Raw genomic sequence first — 20,066 nt, forward strand, 5'->3', positions numbered from 1 at the left:
TCGTTTTCTTTTCTGAATGCATTTTGTAGGGCCTCGCAGCCTGACAGTCTCTCACCTGATCACATTGTTGTCAAACTTGTTGTAGGAAGCCATAGAAAGCAGACCCCCAAAGCCAATGCCCAGAGAATAGAAGATTTGCGAGGCAGCATCGTTCCAGACCTGGGGCGGGGTGGAAAGAGATTTTTTTTAAAACCCAAGATTCACTTCCCACTCCTTCTATGGAGCAATTCGTGCAACGCCGATTCCTCTAGTTGCCACCCTCTTCATTTGCACACATTAAAGGCCACGTGGAGCTGCAAAGAAGATTGTCCCTGAGCATACATTCTTGGGAAGAAACAAGGCTGCCAGAACTGAACTGGGGGTGATTGACCCGTGATTCCTGTATTGCAGGGGGTTGGACTAGATGCCCTTTGGGGACCCCCTCCAGTTGTTCTGCACTATAGATCCAGACAGCTGTGCCCGACGGGGCTGATGGGAACTGTAACCCAAAACTTATGGAGGGCACCGGGTCTGCAAAGGGCAGATTAGAAACTCAAATTTTATAATATACCCACCGAGCTTCATGGCTGAGTAGGGATTTGAACCCTAGACTCTCCCAGGCCTTCTATTGTGGTGGCTCCAGCCAGGGAGGCTCATTCGACCCCTTTAGGCACCAGGCAAAAACGTTCCTCCTCAACCAGGTCTTGGGGAGATTAATATTCTACAGCCTTTTAAATGTGTTTGGGGGGGCTATTGGTTTGTTCTTATTTTTCTTATGTATTTTGCGTTTTTATATTGTCATTTTATGTTGTGAACCGCCCTGAGAGTGAAGGGTCATACAAATTTAGTAAATAAGAAGAGTCCTACATTTTTAACCACTGTGCCAAACTGGAACTCTCTATGAACACGAAAGTTGGATTATCTGTGCTGCCTGTCCTGGACTCGCAGACTAATAAAAAAATTCCTTCAGTAGCACCTTAAAGACCAACTAAGTTTTTATTTTGGTATGAGCTTTCGTGTGCATGCACACTTCATCAGATACACTGAAACAGAAGCCACCAGACCCTTATGTATATTCAGAGGGTGGGGGTGGGGGTGATGGGAATGGGTGATGGGCTGATAGGAGTGGCAAACCTGTTGATGACTGTTAACAACTGTTAATGACTGCAATTGGTCTTGCGGGGGGGGGGGGAGCAAGGGCTGAGGTGCTAAGGAAATAATAATAATAATAATAATAATAATAATAATAATAATAATAATAATAATAATTTATTCCCTGCCCATCTGGCTGGGTTTCCCCAACCACTCTGGGTGGCTCCCAACATAATAAATAATAATAATAATAATAATAATAATAATAATAATAATAATAATAATAATAATAGAGCGATAAAACATCAAACATTTAAAACTTCCCTAAACAGGGCTACCTTCAGATGTCTTCTAAAAGTCTGAAAAAGTGTGCATGCACACAAAAGCTCATACCAATGACAAACTTAGTTGGTCTCTAAGGTGCTACTGGAAGGAATTTTTTTGTTTGTTTGTTTCTAAAAGCCAGTTGTTTATTTCCTTGACATCTGATGGGAGGGTGTTCCACAGGGCGGGTGCCACCACCGAGAAGGCCCTCTGCTTGATTCCCTGTAACCTCACTTCTTGCAGGGTGGGAACCGCCAGAAGGCCCTCAGAACTGGACCTCAGTGTCGCGCCCCCCTCCCCAAGAGCCCCACCCCACCCAAGGTGTACCTGCGCACTGCTCAGCCGGCTCCAGTCTGCGGAGAGGTAGAATCGCACGCCCTCGATGGATCCCTCCAGAGTGGCTCCTCGGATGATCAACACCACGATGACCACGTAGGGGAAGGTAGCTGTGAAGTAGACCACCTGGGCGGAGAGACGAGGGACGGGCTCTGAGCGGGGGGTGGGGGGCAGCCAGCCCCAGACACCCCCAGCAGGAGCTCAATAGGTGGCAGGAGCAGCAAGGGTTTGACCCCCCATTTGGGCACCCAGATTATTAGTGAGGGAGGGCGAGATGGCCAGGTGATGACTGACTGTATTGGGGGGGGGGAGATGACAGGTAATGAGGGGGAAACTGTAGCTCAGCAGCAGGCCACCGGCTTGGCAAGCAGAAGGTGCCAGGTTCAATCCAGGTACGGCTGGAAGAGGTACGGCGTCTCCAGGTACGGCTGGAAGAGATGCCTGCCTGAAGGCCTAGGAAGCTGTTGCTGCCAGTCAGTGCAGGTAATACTGGCCTAGGTAGGCATTGGTTTGACTCCGCATCAGGAGATAACAACGGGCGAGGGGTTTTGGGTTCAATATACTGTACAGTTGTCAGCATGGGAAAATTTTTGGAAAGAGGATGGCAGACTATGTTGGACTATGCAGAGATGGCAAAAATGACCAGGAAAATCAGAAACCAGGAAGACCAAAACTTCAACAAAGAAGGGGGGGATTTATATTATATTTGGGAGACCAATTGGTCTCCCAATTGGTAAACAACTTAACTCTTTAGCAGGTCTCAAATAACACTTGTAATGTAACAAAGACTTTGGATATAATGGATACCAAATAATTAGAGTGATTTACAGTATGCGGCAGAAAAGGTTGAGTAAAGAACCCATGGAGGGGTGGAGGGAAGTCTAAAGGATCTTGTTTATTTGTTATTACTTGCGATTTTGAATGTAAACATTAATTTGTAAAAACCAAATAAATATATATATATTTTAAAAAGACTCCATATCAGGCACCTTCCTCTGTCCTTGTTGAAAGCAGACAGTCCTTCCGAATGATGAGGACTAGAAACTTTGTTTTATTTCCAGAAGGACGGTGTCTCTCACAGACGTTCCCCCCCAAAACAAGTCGCTCACCTTTCCAGAGCTGTGGATTCCCTTGAGCATGCACAGAAAGATGACCAGCCAGGCGAGCAGCAGACACAGAGCCAGCGGCCATCTCACGGGGCCAGGGTCTCCCAGGCCAGTGCTGTGGACCACGCCAAGGACCTGTTCGCTGGGAAGAACAAGCAGAAAGGCTAGAGACAGGAGGCTGTGGGGGGGGGGAGGCGCACGCCATCCCCAAACACCCCCCTTTCTCCTCGTCCAGCCCAATACAAAACCGGAGAGGCAAAGTCCAGCTAAGCCCCCCCTCAGTGGCTGACCTGCAGGCACGGCGGTCAGGCGAGGCGTGTCAGGCCTCCACTCTGAGCTCCTTGTCTCAGGCAACAGCAAAGCGGACCTTCAGTGGCGCAACAATGGTTGGGAGGCAGCAATGCTTGGTGCACTGAGAGATGGGAGAAGTATGGGAGATTCTCTCTCTCAGCTGCTGGCAATGGGTGCAGCTCCAAGGGTGTCAGGACACATGATTTTTGTGTTACAGGTAGGTAGCCATGTTGGTCTGCCATAGTTGGAACAAAAAAAAAATCCTTCCAGTAGCACCTTCGAGACCAACTAAGTTTCTCATTGGTATCAGCTTTCGTGTGCATGCACACTTCTTCAGATAATTTTTGATTTTTGTGTGTATGTGCAGTCACGAAATTAAAAGACGCCTGCAGAAAAGCAATGACAAACCTAGACAGCATCTTAAAAAGCAGAGACATCACCTTGCCGACAAAGGTCCGTATAGTTAAAGCTATGGTTTTCCCAGTAGTGATGTATGGAAGTGAGAGCTGGACCAGAAAGAAGGCTGATCGCCGAAGAATTGATGCTTTTGAATTATGGTGCTGGAGGAGACTCTTGAGAGTCCCATAGACTGCAAGAAGATCAAACCTATCCATTCTGAAGGAAATCAGCCCTGAGTGCTCACTGGAAGGACAGATCCTGAAGCTGAGGCTCCAATACTTTGGCCACCTCATGAGAAGAGAGGAATCTTTGGAAAAGACCTTGATGTTGGGAAAGATGGAGGGCACTAGGAGAAGGGGACGACAGAGGACGAGATGGTTGGACAGTGTTCTCGAAGCTACGAACATGAGTTTGACCAAACTGTGGGAGGCAGTGCAAGACAGGAGTGCCTGGCGTGCTATGGTCCATGGGGTCACGAAGAGTCAGACACGACTAAACGACTAAACAACAACAACAGTGGTGTAGCAAGGTCAGGTGGTACCAAGTGTGGAATTTTTTTTTTGTCACCCCTGATTGAAATTCCCCCTCCCTCCCTCCAACCCCCCCCCCAGCAAAGAAAGCTGTGCAGGCAGCGATCCGATGTAGATCCCACCTTCTCCCCCTTCCTCCACTCTCCCGTCAAAGAAAGCCGCGCCTTGCCCTCCTCCAGCAGCCCAGGAGCGAGGGGGGCAACAGCACACTGCCCGCCCGCAACTCCCAAGCTGTTAAAATGAAGGCGGAAGGGCGCCGGGAAAGCGGCTTAGCTCCCTGCCTTCCCCCGACGGCTCAGGGTGGGCTTGGGAGTCGCAGGCGGGCATCGCGCTGAATGTCACCCCTCTCAGTGTGTGTGTGTGTGTGTGTGTAGCCATGCTAGAAGCTGTGCTGCTGCTCCCAAGGCAAGGCAGGGTCCCCCCAAGGGCGGGACATGGACGGAATGGGCAGGGAGAGCCTGGCTGATGGCTGGGAAGGGGACGCGTCGTGATGTGACGCAACCCTCCTCGGTTCCACAGGGAGCGCCGAGTTGCATTTTGTGACACACACACCCCATTGATGGCCCCCGGGGCGGTCTGCCCCCACTGCCCCCCCTTCCTCCACCAGTGCGTAAGTGGGACCCTTGTAACTGAACGCCTACGAACAATCCGATCGCACTGCACCTGCAATTTTACACATGCTTTCCGGTATCTCAGAATCGCAGCGAATGGGAGCAAGGCTTTTAGCCCAGCTACCCTGTTGCATTGAGATATGCCAAGTGCCCACTGTCCAGAAATGATCCCAAACATTCTTGCTCTGGCAGGCTGGGGGGTGGGGTGGGGGCTTTTTTTGCACATGTCAGCTTTGCATGGTTTTAGTTTAATTTGCTGTTTGGATGCTTCTAGCCGATTTTGCTTTTTTTAAAAAAAGAACTGTACATCACCTTGATACAACGGCACAGGAGGCAACTAGTAATCAAAAAACAAGAACACTGGTAAATAAAAACAGCACTCACTTCCAAAAGACTTCACTGGCGCTGACTTGAGAGGCGTTGCCCCAGGATTCGTTCTGAAATGCAGCGAAGCAGTTGAGCAATGTGGATTTACACCGTTCTCCATCTCCTCATTCAATCCCCAACAACAACCCTGCGAGGTGGGCGCCAAGAGGCAGTGACTGTCGTCCCCGCCCCCCCCGGGTCGCCCAGCAAAGTCAAGTGCCCACCCTGCCCTTCACTGACCACCGAACCTGTTCCCCAAGAATTTCTGCTGCGGGAAGCGGCTCATCGGTGCAACAGAAACTAGAGTTGGGCTAGAAGACCTTTGGGTTCCCTTCTGACTCTATAAAGTTATGTTTCCATGCAAAATGTTGCACAGGGTCTTGGGAGGGGTGGGGAGACCCTCTACCCCCCCACCCTGCTCCCCATTTGCACCTGGAACTGGCAGAGGCGGGCGTTCTGTGGGGCATCGCAGGACCAGGGCAGGGGGCTCTGCAAAGACATGCCCAAGTAATAGAAGGTCCAGGCAATGATGATGTTGTAGTAGAGAGAGACCAGCGAGGAGACCAGCAGCATTCCGATCCCAATCCCTGCAGAGGAAGAAGAGGGGGAAATCGATCGTAGAATCATAGAATGGTAGAGTTGGAAGGGAACGTGAGGGTCATCTAGTCCAACCCCCTGCAATGCAAGGTTCTTTTGCCCAATGTGTGGCTTGAACCTACGACCCTGAGATTAAGAGTTTCCTTCTCTTTTTACATAATTTTTATTAAATTTTCTGTTTTACAATTTAGAATATTCATTTAAACCACCTTAAACTATCAATGACTTCCCTTCTTCTCTTTCCATGGTTCATTTGGCATAGCATAAATCCCTGCATGTCTTTCATAGAATCATAGAATAATAGAATCATAGAGTTGGAAGAGACCACAAGGGCCATCCAGTCCAACCCCCTGCCAAGCAAGAAACACCATCAAAGCATTCCTGACAGATGGCTGTCAAGCCTCTGCTTAAAGACCTCCAAAGAAGGAGACTCCACCACACTCCTTGGCAGCAAATTCCACTGCCGAACAGCTCTTATTGTCAGGGCTGTTAGAGCTCCCAGCAAAGCAGGATTTTACCAGAGTTCCTAAATCAAGCTTGTAAATCCTAAACCCATCACTCAGACACCACACCTGCCACATTCACACCTTGGTGCTTGATGGAAGCAGAGCCAGGGGGGCTTGTGGGGCACCCATTTGGCCCAGTCATATTTAGGGGTGCTGAGAGGCCATCCAGCTGCTCACACCATTGCCTGAGATGGAAGGCTTTCTAACATCACTCCTTCTTAGCAAGTGTTGCCAAAGGAGCATAAAGGAGGCAAATCAGGAAGTCAGTTTTGCAACGGAAAAAAGCAGGCTCATCTTGCTCAGGAGGCAAGAATATACTTATTTAGGGAAGGCAGGAGAGAGGCAATAATAGAATTCTAGAGTTGGAAGAGACCACAAGGGCCATCCAGTCCAACCCCTGCCAAGCAGGAAACACCATCAAAGCATTATTGACATATGCCTGTCAAGCCTCTGCTTAAAGACCTCCAAAGAAGGAGACTCCACCACACTCCTTGGCAGCAAATTCCACTGCCGAACAGCTCTTACTGTCAGGAAGTTCTTCCTAATGTTTAGGTGGAATCTTCTTTCTTGTAGTTTGAATCCATTGCTCCATGTCCACTTCTCTGGAGCAGCAGAAAACAACCTTTCTCCCTCCTCCATATGACATCCTTTCATATATTTGAACATGGCTATCATATCACCCCTTAACCTTCTCTTCTCCAGGCTAAACATACCCAGCTCCCTAAGCCGTTCCTCATAAGGCATTGTTTCCAGGCCTTTGACCATTTTGGTTGCCCTCTTCTGGACACGTTCCAGCTTGTCAGTATCCTTCTTGAACTGTGGTGCCCAGAACTGAACACAGTACTCCAGGTGAGGTCTGACTAGAGCAGAATACAGTGGTACTATTACTTCCCTAGATCTAGATGCTATACTAGATGCTATTGATGCAGCCCAGAATTGCATTGGCTTCTTTAGCTGCTGCATCACACTGTTGACTCATGTACATAATTCCCCCCCCCATACACAATGTACACAATTTCCCCCATATATTCAATAAACATTTTCCAATCTTCTTTAAACATATGTTCTTCTTGTTCTCTTATTCTATATGTTAGTTTTGCAAGCTGCGCATATTCCGTCAGCTGAAGTTGCCATTCTTCTTTAGTTGGGACTTTGCTCGTTTTTCCATTTTTGGGCTAACAAAACGCGGGCTGTAGTAGTGGCATACATAAATAACCTTTTTGGACACCTGGGAATGTCCGTCTGAATTATCCCCGACAAAAAGGACTCTCGTGTGTGCGTTTTAAAAAAATTGCTTTTAAACATTTTCACCCCAATTCTTTTGAATTATTTCCCAGTACTCTTTTACCTTTTTACTGTAAAAGAGTCTCCTTCTCTACGCACTGAGCTATCCAAGGCAGTCGGGCAGTTTATTTATCCACTGCTTAATTGCCTCCCCCCCCCTATAAAAAAAACCCTTCAAGGTGGTTTGCAAGAGAGATAAAGGAATCAATTGATCAGTATGGAAGTACAGTGTTGCCTCGCTAGACGAATGCCCTGCTAGACGAAAATTCCGCTCAACGAAAGGATTTTCTGATCGGAGGTTGCCTCGCTATACGACGAGATTTTCTATGGCCACCGCTTCGTCCTGCGAAGCGTGGCCATAAAAACCTCCGATCAGAAAATCAGGGCATTCATCTAGCGAAAGGGGAACTAGCTGTAGCAAGGGAAGAAGGCAAAGGAAGCTCAGCTGAGAGGCGCTGACAGCTGTCACCACCTCTCCCTTTGCCTTCTTTCCCTGCTGTAGCTGGAACGTCTTCCCCCGCCACCGCGTCTTGCCGCGCACAGCCGGCATGGGGCTTCGCAGAGGTGGGGGAAAGGCGCAGGATCGTTCCTTCGCCTTTTCCCCACCCCTCCCGACAGAGCCGGATCCGACGAAGCTTCTGAAGCTTCGTCCGATCCGGCTCTGTCGTTGGCAGCAGCGGCGCTTGCTCTCTTGGCTCGGGGAAGCGCCTGCCTGCCTTCCCCGAGCCAAGAGAACAAGCGCCGCCGCCGTCACCAGTTCCCCCCGGAGCCCATAGGTAAAGGTAAAGGGACCCCTGACCATTAGGTCCAGTCGTGACCGACTCTGGGGTTGCGCGCTCATCTCGCATTATTGGCCGAGGGAGCCGGCGTACAGCTTCCAGGTCATGTGGCCAGCATGACAAAGCCGCTTCCGGCAAACCAGAGCAACACACGGAAACGCCGTTTACCTTCCCGCTGTAGCGGTTCCTATTTATCTACTTGCATTTTGACGTGCTTTCGAACTGCTAGGTTCCAGAGCCCATAGGAATGCATTAAAAGTCAATTAATGCGTTCCGGAGCCCATAGGAACGCATTAATTGACTTTTAATGCATTCCTATGGGAAACGGTGCCTCGCTAGACGAAATTTTCGTAGGACGAATTGAGTCCTGGAACGAATTAATTTCGTCTAGCGAGGCACCACTGTACTAACAGCAATACTTTTAAGGCTGCACCTGTGAACACCTACCTTTCAAGAGGGGGCAGCACTTCCAGACAGTGATAGGTCCCGCAGCCCCATATTGGCCCAGGCTCAGCTCCATCAAGAAGAGAGGCAGACCAGTGAAGAGAAGCATGATGGCGTATGGGATCAGGAACACCCCTGTGGGACGCAAGGCAGGCCTTTAGTCAGAGATTGGGGGGGCGAACCCCCCCAAATTGGGCGTGGCTTAATGCGACTAAGCAGGATGACTGATTCCCCTTTGTGTTAAGCAGCTGTTCAGGATGGGTGCTGTGGACCAGCAGTTTTCAGTTTGGGGAGAAGGCCAGGATTGAAGGTCACGTGATTGAAGTTTGAAAAATTGAGTATTGCAAAGAGACAGAGGAAAAGTTTCCTCCCTCTCCCATAATGCTAAACGTTGGGGATGTCCAATGAAGCTGAATGTGGGGAGATTCAGGACAGAGAAAAGGAAGGGCTTCTTTGCGCAGCGCATGGTTAAACTGTGGAACTCCCTGCCACAGGAGGCAGCGATGGCCACCAACTTGGATGGCTTTAGAAGAGGACTGGGCAAATGAATGGAGGAGGAAAGGGCTAGCGATGGCTCCTAGTCACAATGGCTATGCTCTGCCTCAACATACAGAGGGCACCAGGTTGGCGAAGGCCGGCCTGTTCCTCTTTGCAATGCATCATGCTCAAAAAGCTTTTAGGCCCTCCAGCTGCATCTGCCAGAACATCCCCCAAGGGCAGAAACTGCGGAGATGTTGGTGACGAAACGCAGAAGGATTTCCCAAGATCTGAAGCCTGGGGCCTGGGTTTGCTGCAAATGCCGGGGGCCTGTTGGCAAGGCTGAATGAAAACAGCCATCGCTGGGGGCCTGCACTTTCAATTTCTGCTTTATATTCTGGAGGTTTGTGGAACTGCCTGGTGGGATGCAGAGAAAATACCTGCCACTCGCGGGACCTGCTCTCTGCTTTGCCTTCTGAAGTTTAAGACCGTTGGAGAAGGGATGTTTTGCAAGACTTTCCCTGTGTGGTCCATTTCCCAGAAGAGAAGCAGCCTCAGTGTGCTGCCAGGCAGCGCCCGAGGGTGCGATGGAAAGAGAGGGGCACCAACCTCTCCCCGTGGCGGGGCTGCAAAGTCCCTCGAAACCACAGGAGGGAAGATGCAGAGATGCAGAAACAGAAGCGGCGAACGCTCCTAAAAGCACACAGATTATGTGCCCTGACTGTGAAATGGGGTTACGTTTCCTCTGAAGAAGCAGGTTCATAGCTTGGGGGTCCTCCTGGATCCTCGAGGCTGAGGTGGCCTCAGTGGCCCAGAGTGCCTTCCATCAGCTTCAGCTGGTGGCCCAACTGCGCCCCTATCTGGACAGGGACAGCCGAACGACTGTAGTCTATGCTCTGGCAACCTCAAGGTTAGATTGCTGCAATGCCTTATACATGGGGCTGCCTCTGAAGACGGTTCAGAAACTTCAGCTGGTGCAGAATTCAGCAGCCAGGTTGCTCACAGGAGCAAGACAGTTTGAGCATATTGCACCAATCCTGGTCCGACTGCACTGGCTACCGGTTAGTTTCCGGGCCCAAGTCAAAGTGCTGGTTTTGACCTATAAAGCCTTAAACAGCTCAGGACTGCAATACCTCAAGGACTGCCTCTTCCCATATGAACCTACCCGGACCCTGAGATCATCTTCTGAGGCCCTCCTTCATGTGCCTCGTGGCAACACGAGAACGGGGCTTTTTCTGCAGTGGCCCCCCATTTGTGAGATGCTCTCCCCAGGGAAGTTCACCTGGCGCCTTCATTATACACCTTTACATGCCAGGCAAAAATGTTCCTTTTCAACCAGGCCTTTGGTTAACCTGACCAACATCCTATGCCCTTTTAATAAATAATAATAATAATAATAATAATAATAATAATAAATGATCAAGATAATAATAATAAATGATCAGGCCATGAAGCTTAGCCAAGGACCTACCTCCCCACCCTCTGCCACCTCAGGCTCTCCAGCCGCCTCCCTAGGGACTAGAAGCATGAAGTGCCTCTTTGCCTAGAGCATCCGAGCCACTCACCACCCCCGTTGCGATAGCAGAGATACGGGAACCTCCACACGTTGCCCAGCCCCACGCAGTACCCAATGCAGGAGAGGAGGAACTCGTACTTCCCTCCCCACGTCTCCCGGGGCTGGCTGGGCTCGGGGAATGGGGTCACCGACTGGATCTGGAAGGAGAGCTGGCTCTGGGCGGGACTGGCGGGAGGTGGGAGGGCCCCCTCCAGGGGTGCCCCGTTCATCAAGACGGCACCTCCCGGCAGCTGGAGGAGAAAGAAGGAAGAATAATAATTTATTATTTGTACCCCACCCATCCGGCTGGGTTTCCCCAGCCACTCTGGGTGGCTTCCAACAAAGATTAAAATACATTAAAATGTCACACATTAAAAACTTCCCTGAACAGGGCTCCCTTCAGATGATTTCTAAATGTCAGGTAGTTTTTTTAAATCTCTTTGACATCTGATGGGAGGACGTTCCATAGGGTGGGCGCCAATACTAAGAAGGCCCTCTGCCTGGTTCCCTGTAGCTTTGCTTTTCGCAGTGAGAGATCCGCCAGAAGGCCCTCGGCGGTGGATCTCAGTGTCTGGGCAGAACGATGGGGGTGGAGACGCTCCTTCAGATATACTGGGCTAAGGCCGTTTAGGGCTTTAAAAGTAGTTACAGGTAGGTAGCCGTGTTGGTCTGAGTCGAAGCAAAATAAAAAAATTCCTTCAGTAGCACCTTAAAGACCAACTAAGTTTTTATTTTGGTATGAGCTTTCGTGTGCATGCACACTTCTTCAGATACACTTGAAACAGAAGTCAGACCCTTATGTATATACAGAGGGTGGGGTGGGTGGGAATGGGTGATGGGCTGATGGGAGTGGTAAACCTGTAGATGGCTGTTAACGACTGCTGATGACTGCCATTGGTCCTGCGGGGGAAAAGCAAGGGCTGAGGCGCTAAAAAAGCTTGATCATGCATAATGAGATAAGAATCCTATGTCTTTGTTCATCCCAGGTGGCTCCGTGGTTTTAAGCTTGGTAATGATTTCCAATTCAGCAATTTCTCTTTCCAGTCTGTTTCTGAAATTTTTCTGTAATAAAACAGCTGCTTTGAGATCTTGTATAGAATGTCCTGGGAGGGAGATTGAAGTGTTCTCCTACTGGTTTTTCTGTCTTGTGGTTCCTGATGTCAGATTTATGTCCATTTATCCTTTGGCGTAGGGTTTGGCCTGTTTGTCCAATATAGAGAGCTGAAGGGCACTGTTGGCATTTGATGGCATACACAATGTTAGAAGATGAGCAATTAAATAGTCCTGAGATGGTATGTTGGATGTTGTTGGGGCCAGTAATGGTGTTGTCCGGTTGTATGTGGCAGCAAAGTTGGCATATGGGTTTATTGCAGGCTCTGGTACCAGTGTCCATGTTAAGTCTGGTGGTTGTATTATTGTGGGTGAGGAGTTGTTTAAGATTGGGTGGCTGTCTGTAGGCAATGAAAGGTCTTCCTCCCAGAGCTTGAGAAAGGGAGCTGTCATTGTCCAGGAGAGGCTGTAGATCTCTGATGATGCGTTGTACTGTTTTAACTTGGGAGCTGTATGTGATGACTAGTGGTGTTCTGTTATTTTCTTTTTTGGGTCTGTCCTGCAGCAGGTTCTCTCTAGGTATCAGAGCTCTGGGAGGAAGACCTTTCATTGCCTACAGACAGCCACCCAATCTTAAACAACTCCTCACAATAAACCCAGATGCCAACTTTGCTGGGAAACCAGAATGCAGGATTCGAACACAAGAGCAACTCTGTCCTGCAATTTCTAGCAACCGGAATTCACAAGTCCTGGACTTCCTGTCTCAACCCATTTCTCCTACTTTGGGGTTTGCGGGTGCAAGGGAGCAGCAGGGCAGCCTCCACCAAGCCGGGGGTCTTCCAGATGTTTTCGATGCCCAACTCTGACCGGTCGAAAAACATCTGGAGAGCCGCAGCTTGGTGAAGGAAGGTAGCAGTCGAGCAACCGCCCATGGGAGCCCAGCAAATGTCTGTTTCACCAGCTTCCTGTCTTGCAGCCGCTGCGATTCCCAGAAGTGTCGGGCAGGTCAGGCTGAGGGCACACCCTGGTGATTCCTTGTGTGGTTGGATCAAGACCACAGGCCTCCTCGAGGCAGCAGTTCCCAGGAACGAGGTTTCATAACCTGGCGGGTTTCGAGAGCCGCTGGATTCTACAGGTGTAGCAAGAGAAGGGTCGCTTTGCACCCTCGGAGAAGAACTTTGAAGCACCCCACCCTCCACCCGTAATATAACAATATATTTTAGTGGTGCAAGATGGGGGGGGGGTGTATACATTTCCAAAATTGACATGCATTCGCATTTTTAAAATTTGTGCCATCTGAAAAACAACAACTAAAATGACACCAATCCAGTCTGACTAAAACATATTTTGTTCATTTATCTTGTCATAGTCTTTAACTTGCATTCTTATACTTCAACTAATCAAAAGCTGTATAATTAAAAAGAACACTGAGTGTTCAGTAAGTAATTATTTTAAGAGAATTTAACAAAAACGCCCTTATATGTGGAATGGGGAAAATACTAAGACTATGATAAGGTTTCCTTTCAATGTATTGATTTCAAAGGTTTCTAAAAGTTATCCAGATTTTTTTCCCCTGGGAATGTTTCCAGAAGCTAAATTTACAAATATTCCACACCTCCGTTCCTTTACCTCCGCGCCTTCTGTGACTTCATTTGGCCCCTCCTTTGTGGGAGGTTTTAAAACGGAAGTTGGATTCCCCCCTCTTTGGGGTCTTTATCTGCAATTCCTGCATTGAAGCAGCTAAATTGGCGGAAGAGGCTGAGGCATCACTGAAATTAAAAACACACAAGGGAAAACCAGGCATGCCCTCGCCTTTGTCATTGCACAGGACACTCCCCATAAGCATTTCACTCTTTCTAACTTTAGTATTATCCAGGCAAGAGAGACGGGTTCAAATTTCCACTCGGGCTTAAAACTTGGTGGGCGCCTTCAGCCAGCCGTCATCGCTTGGCCTTCATTTCCTCCAAGGAAACGGAAGATGAAAGCAGAAATAATCCACTTGGGCCAGGCCAGTGCACCAGATGATCTTGTGCGATAAACCCCAGCTCAGGAGCTGAAAACTGGATCCCTATAGATTCAGTTGCTGATGGTATAGGTTAGAAATCCTAGAGTTGGAAGAGACCACAAGGGCCATCCAGTCCAACCCCCTGCCAAGCAGGAAACACCATCAAAGCATTCCTGACAGATGGCTGTCAAGCCTCTGCTTAAAGACCTCCAAAGGAGACTCCACCACACTCCTTGGCAGCAAATTCCACTGCCGAACAGCTCTTACTGTCAGGAAGTTCTTCCTAATGTTTAGGTGGAATCTTCTTTCTTGTAGTTTGAATCCATTGCTCCGTGTCCGCTTCTCTGGAGCAGCAGAAAACAACCTTTCACCCTCCTCTATATGACATCATTTTATATATTTATATATTTTATATATGTGGAAAGCCCTTGGCACTACTTGGCCCTTGGCTCCTGCATAACTCCTGCATAACTCCTCAAAAACAGCGAGAGAGAACACCATTATTATTATTATTATTATTATTATTATTATTATTATTATTATTATTATTCTCCACCCACCTGGCTGCGTTGCAAGGATGGGGGAAGGGAATAGGCTTAACAGATGCCACATGTCAACACTGTGCAAATTGAGAGAGGATCCCTGGCAGGCAGCGTGGTATAGCGGTTAGCATTCCAGACTAGGACCTGGGAGAGACCAGGGTTTGAATTCCTGCTTGGTACAAAACCCACACTGGGTGGCCTTGGTCCAGTCCCTCCCTCCCTCCCTCCCTCCCTCCCTCCTTCCCTCTCAGCCTATCCTGCCTCGCAGGGTTGTTGTGGCGATTAAATGACGAGGGTGGGGGAGAACAATGCATGCCACCTTGTGCTCCCCGGAGAACAAGGTGGGATCGAAATGCAGTAAACCCACCGACAAATATTAGGCCAGAGCTAAGCCTCGGGGCTGAGAGCGTGCGGCACGACACAGAGACTGCCTCTGAGGATGTGCAAAGTGCCTTTCCCTCTTCACAATTTAGATGCACCGTGTATCTGGGTGGGAGGCTGTGCACGCCCGAGACCCAGGCGCTGTCGGGGACAGGACATATGGCTGGTGTACAGAAGCAGGAGGAGCGAGGGGGCAGGCGGGCGAGTCTGTCCATGACCGCCTCACCTGGATAAGCCCCAGTAAGTGGCTCAACAGGCTAGTCCTGTGCATTCGGAGATGCTCTGCAAGTATCTGTTGCTGAGAGTCCTAGGAGGGGCAAGGCAGGGCTGCTGCTCTGCTCCTGCCGGTCCTGCTCTCGGGCTTCCCTTGGGGGCATCTGCTTGGCCACTGGAAGAACAGGATTCTGGACTGGAGGAGCCACTGGCCTGATCCAGAAGCTCAGCTCTTCTTATCTCTTGCATCACGGTTTAAAGCTCAACCCTTGAATGGTTGTGGCAGCTCAGAAGAACTCGGCTGTGTGATCAAGCCAGCAGGATTCGAACGCAAGAGCAATACTTTCCGCTCCTGTGGTTTCCAGCAACCGACATTCAGAAGCATGGCTGCCTCCGACTGCAGGCGCAGAGTTGAACCACCCCTAGCTGCCTCCACGCGTCCTTCTGAATGTGCACCTAGGAATAGCCTGCACCTAGGCTATAATCACAGAAGCGCAGAGTCAGAAAGGGTCCCGCGGGTCATCTAGTCCAACCCCCTGCAATGGAGGAATCTAGTCTGGCATTCTGGTCACACAGTGACCAACCAGATGCCCCCAGGGGAAGCCCGCAAGTGGGGTGGAGGTCTGTGGGGGTCTCTCCCACCTGGAACTTCCAGAATCCCTATAGATTCAGCCAGGCAGAGGAGTCTTTTACGGGAAGGTTGGTTTCTCAACCTTGAAGATTCGCTCACTCTTTTTACTGAATAAATGGTTTCTGCCAGCTTGCAGGTGGGGGGGCGCGCACGTTGCAGCACCAAATGAAAGGCGTTCTGCTCCCATTTGTGGAAAGGGGCCCAGCTGAGCTGCTGAAAGGAAAGGCAGGCTGATGCGTCCCATTTTCAAAGAGCCCAAGACCCCAAGTTACCAAACTGCAGAAGAGGAAATGCAGCCGCTCGAAAGAACAACAGGCCGCCCGGTTAACCCTTCAGTCCCAGGCTTTTGGTGAAGGCATGCAAGCACCCCGGCGAGGTAGGGGACCCCCGCTCCATCCAGCTCCCAGGGCAGGAAAATGATGCGGACTGGGTTAAATTCCACCAGCCTACCCCCAACTCTCTGCAATGCCCGGGAGAATCAGTTGCCTTGGGTGCAGAACTGCACGCCATCTGGCCACAGATGCCAGAGGGAAATCTCTATGGGTCAAGCAAGCCAAGAAAAAGATGGACAGTGAAGGGTTGAGGTGCCAGGGAGACACGCCAACCCAGGCTATTGGATCTTGTGGCCAGTTAAAGCCCTTGAATCTGGGAAAGGGGGGCGGGCGCCAGCCTAGGAAAGGGTGTTCTCTGTGGCACTTTCTTCGCACAGAGTTGTTGCACCTGACATCCTCATCACTCAGGTTTCGGTGAAGGTGTATATTTTAAGGACCTGCCTTAGTTCTGTCATTTTGCTTTAAGCTATTTTTAAAAATATTGTCCAATATTTTTTATTAGTTTCCCAAATTTCTAACAAATCAATACCAAATCACACCAAATTTAATACAATTTTTCCATTGACTTCCCACTCGTCAATGTGTCCCTTCTTTTCTCTAATTACTGCTTTATAAAAAATGAAAGCTATGGTTTTCCCAGTCGTGATGTATGGAAGTGAGAGCTGGACCATAAAGAAGAGGCTGATCGCCGAAGGATTGATGCTTTTGAATTCTGGTGCTGGAGGAGACTCTTGAGAGTCCCGTGGACTGCAAGAAGATCAAACCTCTCCATTCTTAAGGAAATCAGCCCTGAGTGCTCCCTTCCAGCTTGTCAACATCCTCCTTAAATTGTGGTGCCCTGAATTGGACACAGGACTCCAAATGGGGTCTGACCGAGGCAGAATGGGACTATGATTTTCCTAGATCCGGACCCTGGACTTCTTTTGATGCAGCCTAGAATACCGTTAGCTTTTTTTTATTTTGCCGATGTTGCATCAAACTGTTTCTTACAATCTCTTTCTGTTGTTTTGCTTGCTGGCTACTTTGGATAGATGTTTGTCCAGGAAAGCAACTTTTAATTAAAAATAAACAAATAAAGGTGATGAGCTGGCATTCCTGTGAGAGGTAGTATGCCAGAGTCAGGCCAGATGCAACAACTTCCATGTCAGGCACCTGTCGCGCCACTGCCTCACATCACACAGCTGGGATAGCAGAAAGGTGTAGTAGCAGGAAGTTGAATGAAACTGAGGGAGGGACGTCCCTGCCCCTGTCTCTCCTCTGACACAGTTCTGCCGCGATTCTCCTAACAGATTCTCAGTAACAGGCTGGGCGTGCCAGGCGAGGAGCATTTACAGTTCAGGTCAGAGCAGGGCATAAGGAAAGGTGGAGCTGGGCTTCCACACATGGTGTGAACAGGTGAGAAAATCAGCAGCAGGAAGGAAAAGAATCACAGGACTGTAGAGCTGGAAGGGACTCCCAGGGTTCATCTAGTCCAGCCCCCTGCAACGCAGAAATCACAGCTTAAAAAATCCCAGACAGGTGGCCATCCAACCTCTGCTTTAAAAGCTCCAGAGAAGAAGAGACAACCATGTTTTGGTTGAATGGCTCTTAACAGCCAGAAATTTCTTCCTAATGTTTAGCTGGAATCTCCTTTCTTGTCATTTGGAAAGGGGAGACTCTGGAGAGGAAGCCTGGACAGTCCAGGGACTTGGGTCCCCCCCCCCCCCGCAGCTGGAAGGATCCTGACTTAGGAGAGAAAGGTAGGAGGTCTCTGCCCCAAAGATCATCCAATCTTGGCTTAGAAGGGAGCAAGCGAGATGGGGCAGAAGCTGGGCAAAAAAATAGGCTTTGGGGTTCCTTTAAGGTCGGCCGGTGGAGAGATTTTGGGGGCAGTAGCAATAAGCGACCCCCCCTCCCCCAAAAATCCTTCCCACCAGCTGCGCCAGGGAGCATTCTACGCGCAGTTCCTCACTAGGAGAGGACAGGCACTCTGCACATGCCGGGACGCTCTCGGCTCCTCCTGTCCTGAAAAGGGGCACCGAGCTGCTCCTGCAACGTCCCCCCCCCCCGGCAGCACCAAGGGATCCCGGGGCGGCCCCACCCCACCCCGGCCCGCTTCAACCACTAGGCGAGGCTCCCCCTTCACTCACCGGGGTGGCTGCCGGCTGAGCCGGGGTCTGCATGGCGGCGGCGCTGCGGCCCGCCCGACGGGCCCCCCTGGGCGCGGCAGCAGACCCGGCGCGGCTGCCCGGCCGGAGAAAGAGGAAGCCGGGCGGGGGCGGGGGCGGGGCGGGGCCAGCCGGGCTCACCTGCCCGCCCTCCGCTCACCTGGGCAGGCGGAGGCTCCTCCCCCAGGGTCCCCCCCCGCCTTCCAGGGTGGGAAGCTTCTCCCAAGCGGCCCCCGTGCTGTCCCTGCGCGGCCCGCGGGGGCCTCTGTCGGGGGCCGCTTTCTTGGCAAGGAGAATGAAGGCTCTACCGGGAGGAGAGGCAGCGTGGTGTAGTGGTTAGAGCAGGCACCCCCAAACTTGGCCCTCCAGATGTTTTGGGACTACAATTCCCATCATCCCTGACCACTGGTCCTGTTAGCTAGGGATGATGGGAGTTGTAGTTTGGGGGTGCCTGGGTTCGAGTGTGGTAGAAGAGATCAGGGTTCAAATAAATAGGGCACTCGTTTCTCCGGCTGTGCGCTTGGGCTGGGCACTACCTCTCTCCGCCTGACCTACCTGGCAGGGTCGTTTTGGGCATTCAGTGTACGCCGCCACTTTGATCTCCCGGGAGGGAAACGGTGGGCGGGAAATGCAAGCGATCCATTCGGATCTATAAGCACCCTTGACCCGCTGCTCCCCAAAATGTAGGCAGGTAACTAAGGAGATGCGCATGGATCTGACGCACGCCCAAGCAGAAATGGGGATTTGGGGAGAATGGACGCAAGGAGCCCTCTGCCTTTTCAGAGCTGAAATGGGGCGGGGGTCTTCTCTGTTTTGTTTGGAAAGGCTTCCTGCCTGTTTGGAAAGCCTTCTCTGGGAGGCTGCCTGCCTGGGATGGAGGGAGGGTGCCGTCTGCATCTTTCCCCAGGGAGCTTCTAACCTGGGCGCAGTCCCTCCGCCTGGCGTTCCCATCTCCACCCTCCTGGTGACTCAGGGCCCCACCTGTCAATTAGACGGGGACCCGCCTGGAGCCAGTCAAAAAGGCTCACTCACCCCTGCAAGATCAGGCCCGAGGGCCCTGCCTAGCCCAGCCCCCTGCTGGATCATTAAAGTTTATAAAATTATGCTCAGCCTGCAGAACGTAGATAGATTAAGGTTTTCCTCCCTCCCCTAACGCTAGAATTTGTGGGCATCCAAAGGAAGATTTGGGATGGGGGGGGAATCCTCCTTCATGCAGCTCAGAGTTAGACTATGGAACTCACTCCCACAAGAGACAGGGGTGGTCAAAAACATAGGTGGCTTTAAAGCAGGGATTAGGAAAATTCATGGAGTAGGAAAGAACTATGGATGGAATAGCCCTCGAGAGCCCTTTAAAATGCGGCTCACAGATATTCTGATTAATTAATTAATTACCCCAAGGCGCAAGTGCTTTGCCCAAAATGCCATGAGACACTGCTTCGTGTTTGTAGTTTGATCTTCGGCTGGTAGGATCTGAGGTATGGGGTGTGAAACTGGCGCAATTGTGAAACAGCATCCTCTGCCGATGAAAGACGGCCATGGCAGCCGCGGAACGGATTCTGGCAGCAGCAGGAGGGCCTTTTTCATGTCTCTATATCAGAGCATGAGCGCATGGAATGCAGGAAAACGAGCTTTCTGTTGACTTGTTTATTCAGTTTGCATCCCGCCCAAAGAAAGCCCAGGGCGGAACAACTGCTTGCTTTAAATAAATAAAGAAAAAAGGAATGCAGCGTTTTCTCATCGGTCCTGTTGTGATACCGTCCTTTCCCATCCACACCCCAAAGTGCACTGACGCTGCACCACTTTTTAGCAGTCATGGCTTGAGGAAGAAGAGCTTGCTGGATCAGGCCCAAGGGGGCCTATGGGGTCCAATCTCCTGCTCTCACAGGGGCCAAGCAGGTGCCTTTGGGGGGGGGGGGACCCACAAGCAGGAACTCTTCCCTCCTGTGGTTTCCGGCAACTGGTGTTCAGAAGCAGAGTCAGCTGAGCCATTGTGGCCAAGAGCAATCAATAGCCCTCTCCTCCTCTGTGAATTTGTCCTATCCTCTTTTCAAGCTATCCTGGTTGGTGGCCATCTCTGCCTCCTGTAGCA

The 20,066-nt window shown here is 50.5% G+C and overlaps 1 protein-coding gene across 3 annotated transcripts in view; it reads right to left on the reverse strand.

Moving 5' to 3' along the window:
• LOC118085580 (sodium-dependent proline transporter) overlaps positions 1-18,068 on the reverse strand; it is a 30,941-nt gene extending 12,873 nt beyond the window's left edge. The window contains exons 1-8 of one of the 3 annotated variants that reach the window (XM_035116410.2): positions 17,960-18,068; positions 10,687-10,927; positions 8,648-8,779; positions 5,467-5,621; positions 5,053-5,105; positions 2,841-2,979; positions 1,723-1,857; positions 56-159 (exon numbers count right to left, since the gene is read on the reverse strand). In XM_035116410.2, the coding sequence (XP_034972301.1) occupies positions 56-159; positions 1,723-1,857; positions 2,841-2,979; positions 5,053-5,105; positions 5,467-5,621; positions 8,648-8,779; positions 10,687-10,927; positions 17,960-17,992 (992 nt within the window). In that variant the 5' untranslated portion in view covers positions 17,993-18,068. Of the gene's footprint in view, positions 1-55; positions 160-1,722; positions 1,858-2,840; positions 2,980-5,052; positions 5,106-5,466; positions 5,622-8,647; positions 8,780-10,686; positions 10,928-13,355; positions 14,030-17,959 lie in introns of those variants that run through there. The other 2 variants (XM_035116411.2, XM_060274143.1) reach the window with 2 other exon arrangements.
• Between the last annotated feature and the right edge of the window lie 1,998 nt (positions 18,069-20,066).

Source organism: Zootoca vivipara, chromosome 4 (genome assembly GCF_963506605.1).
Source record: "Zootoca vivipara chromosome 4, rZooViv1.1, whole genome shotgun sequence".
NCBI lineage: Eukaryota > Metazoa > Chordata > Lepidosauria > Squamata > Lacertidae > Zootoca > Zootoca vivipara.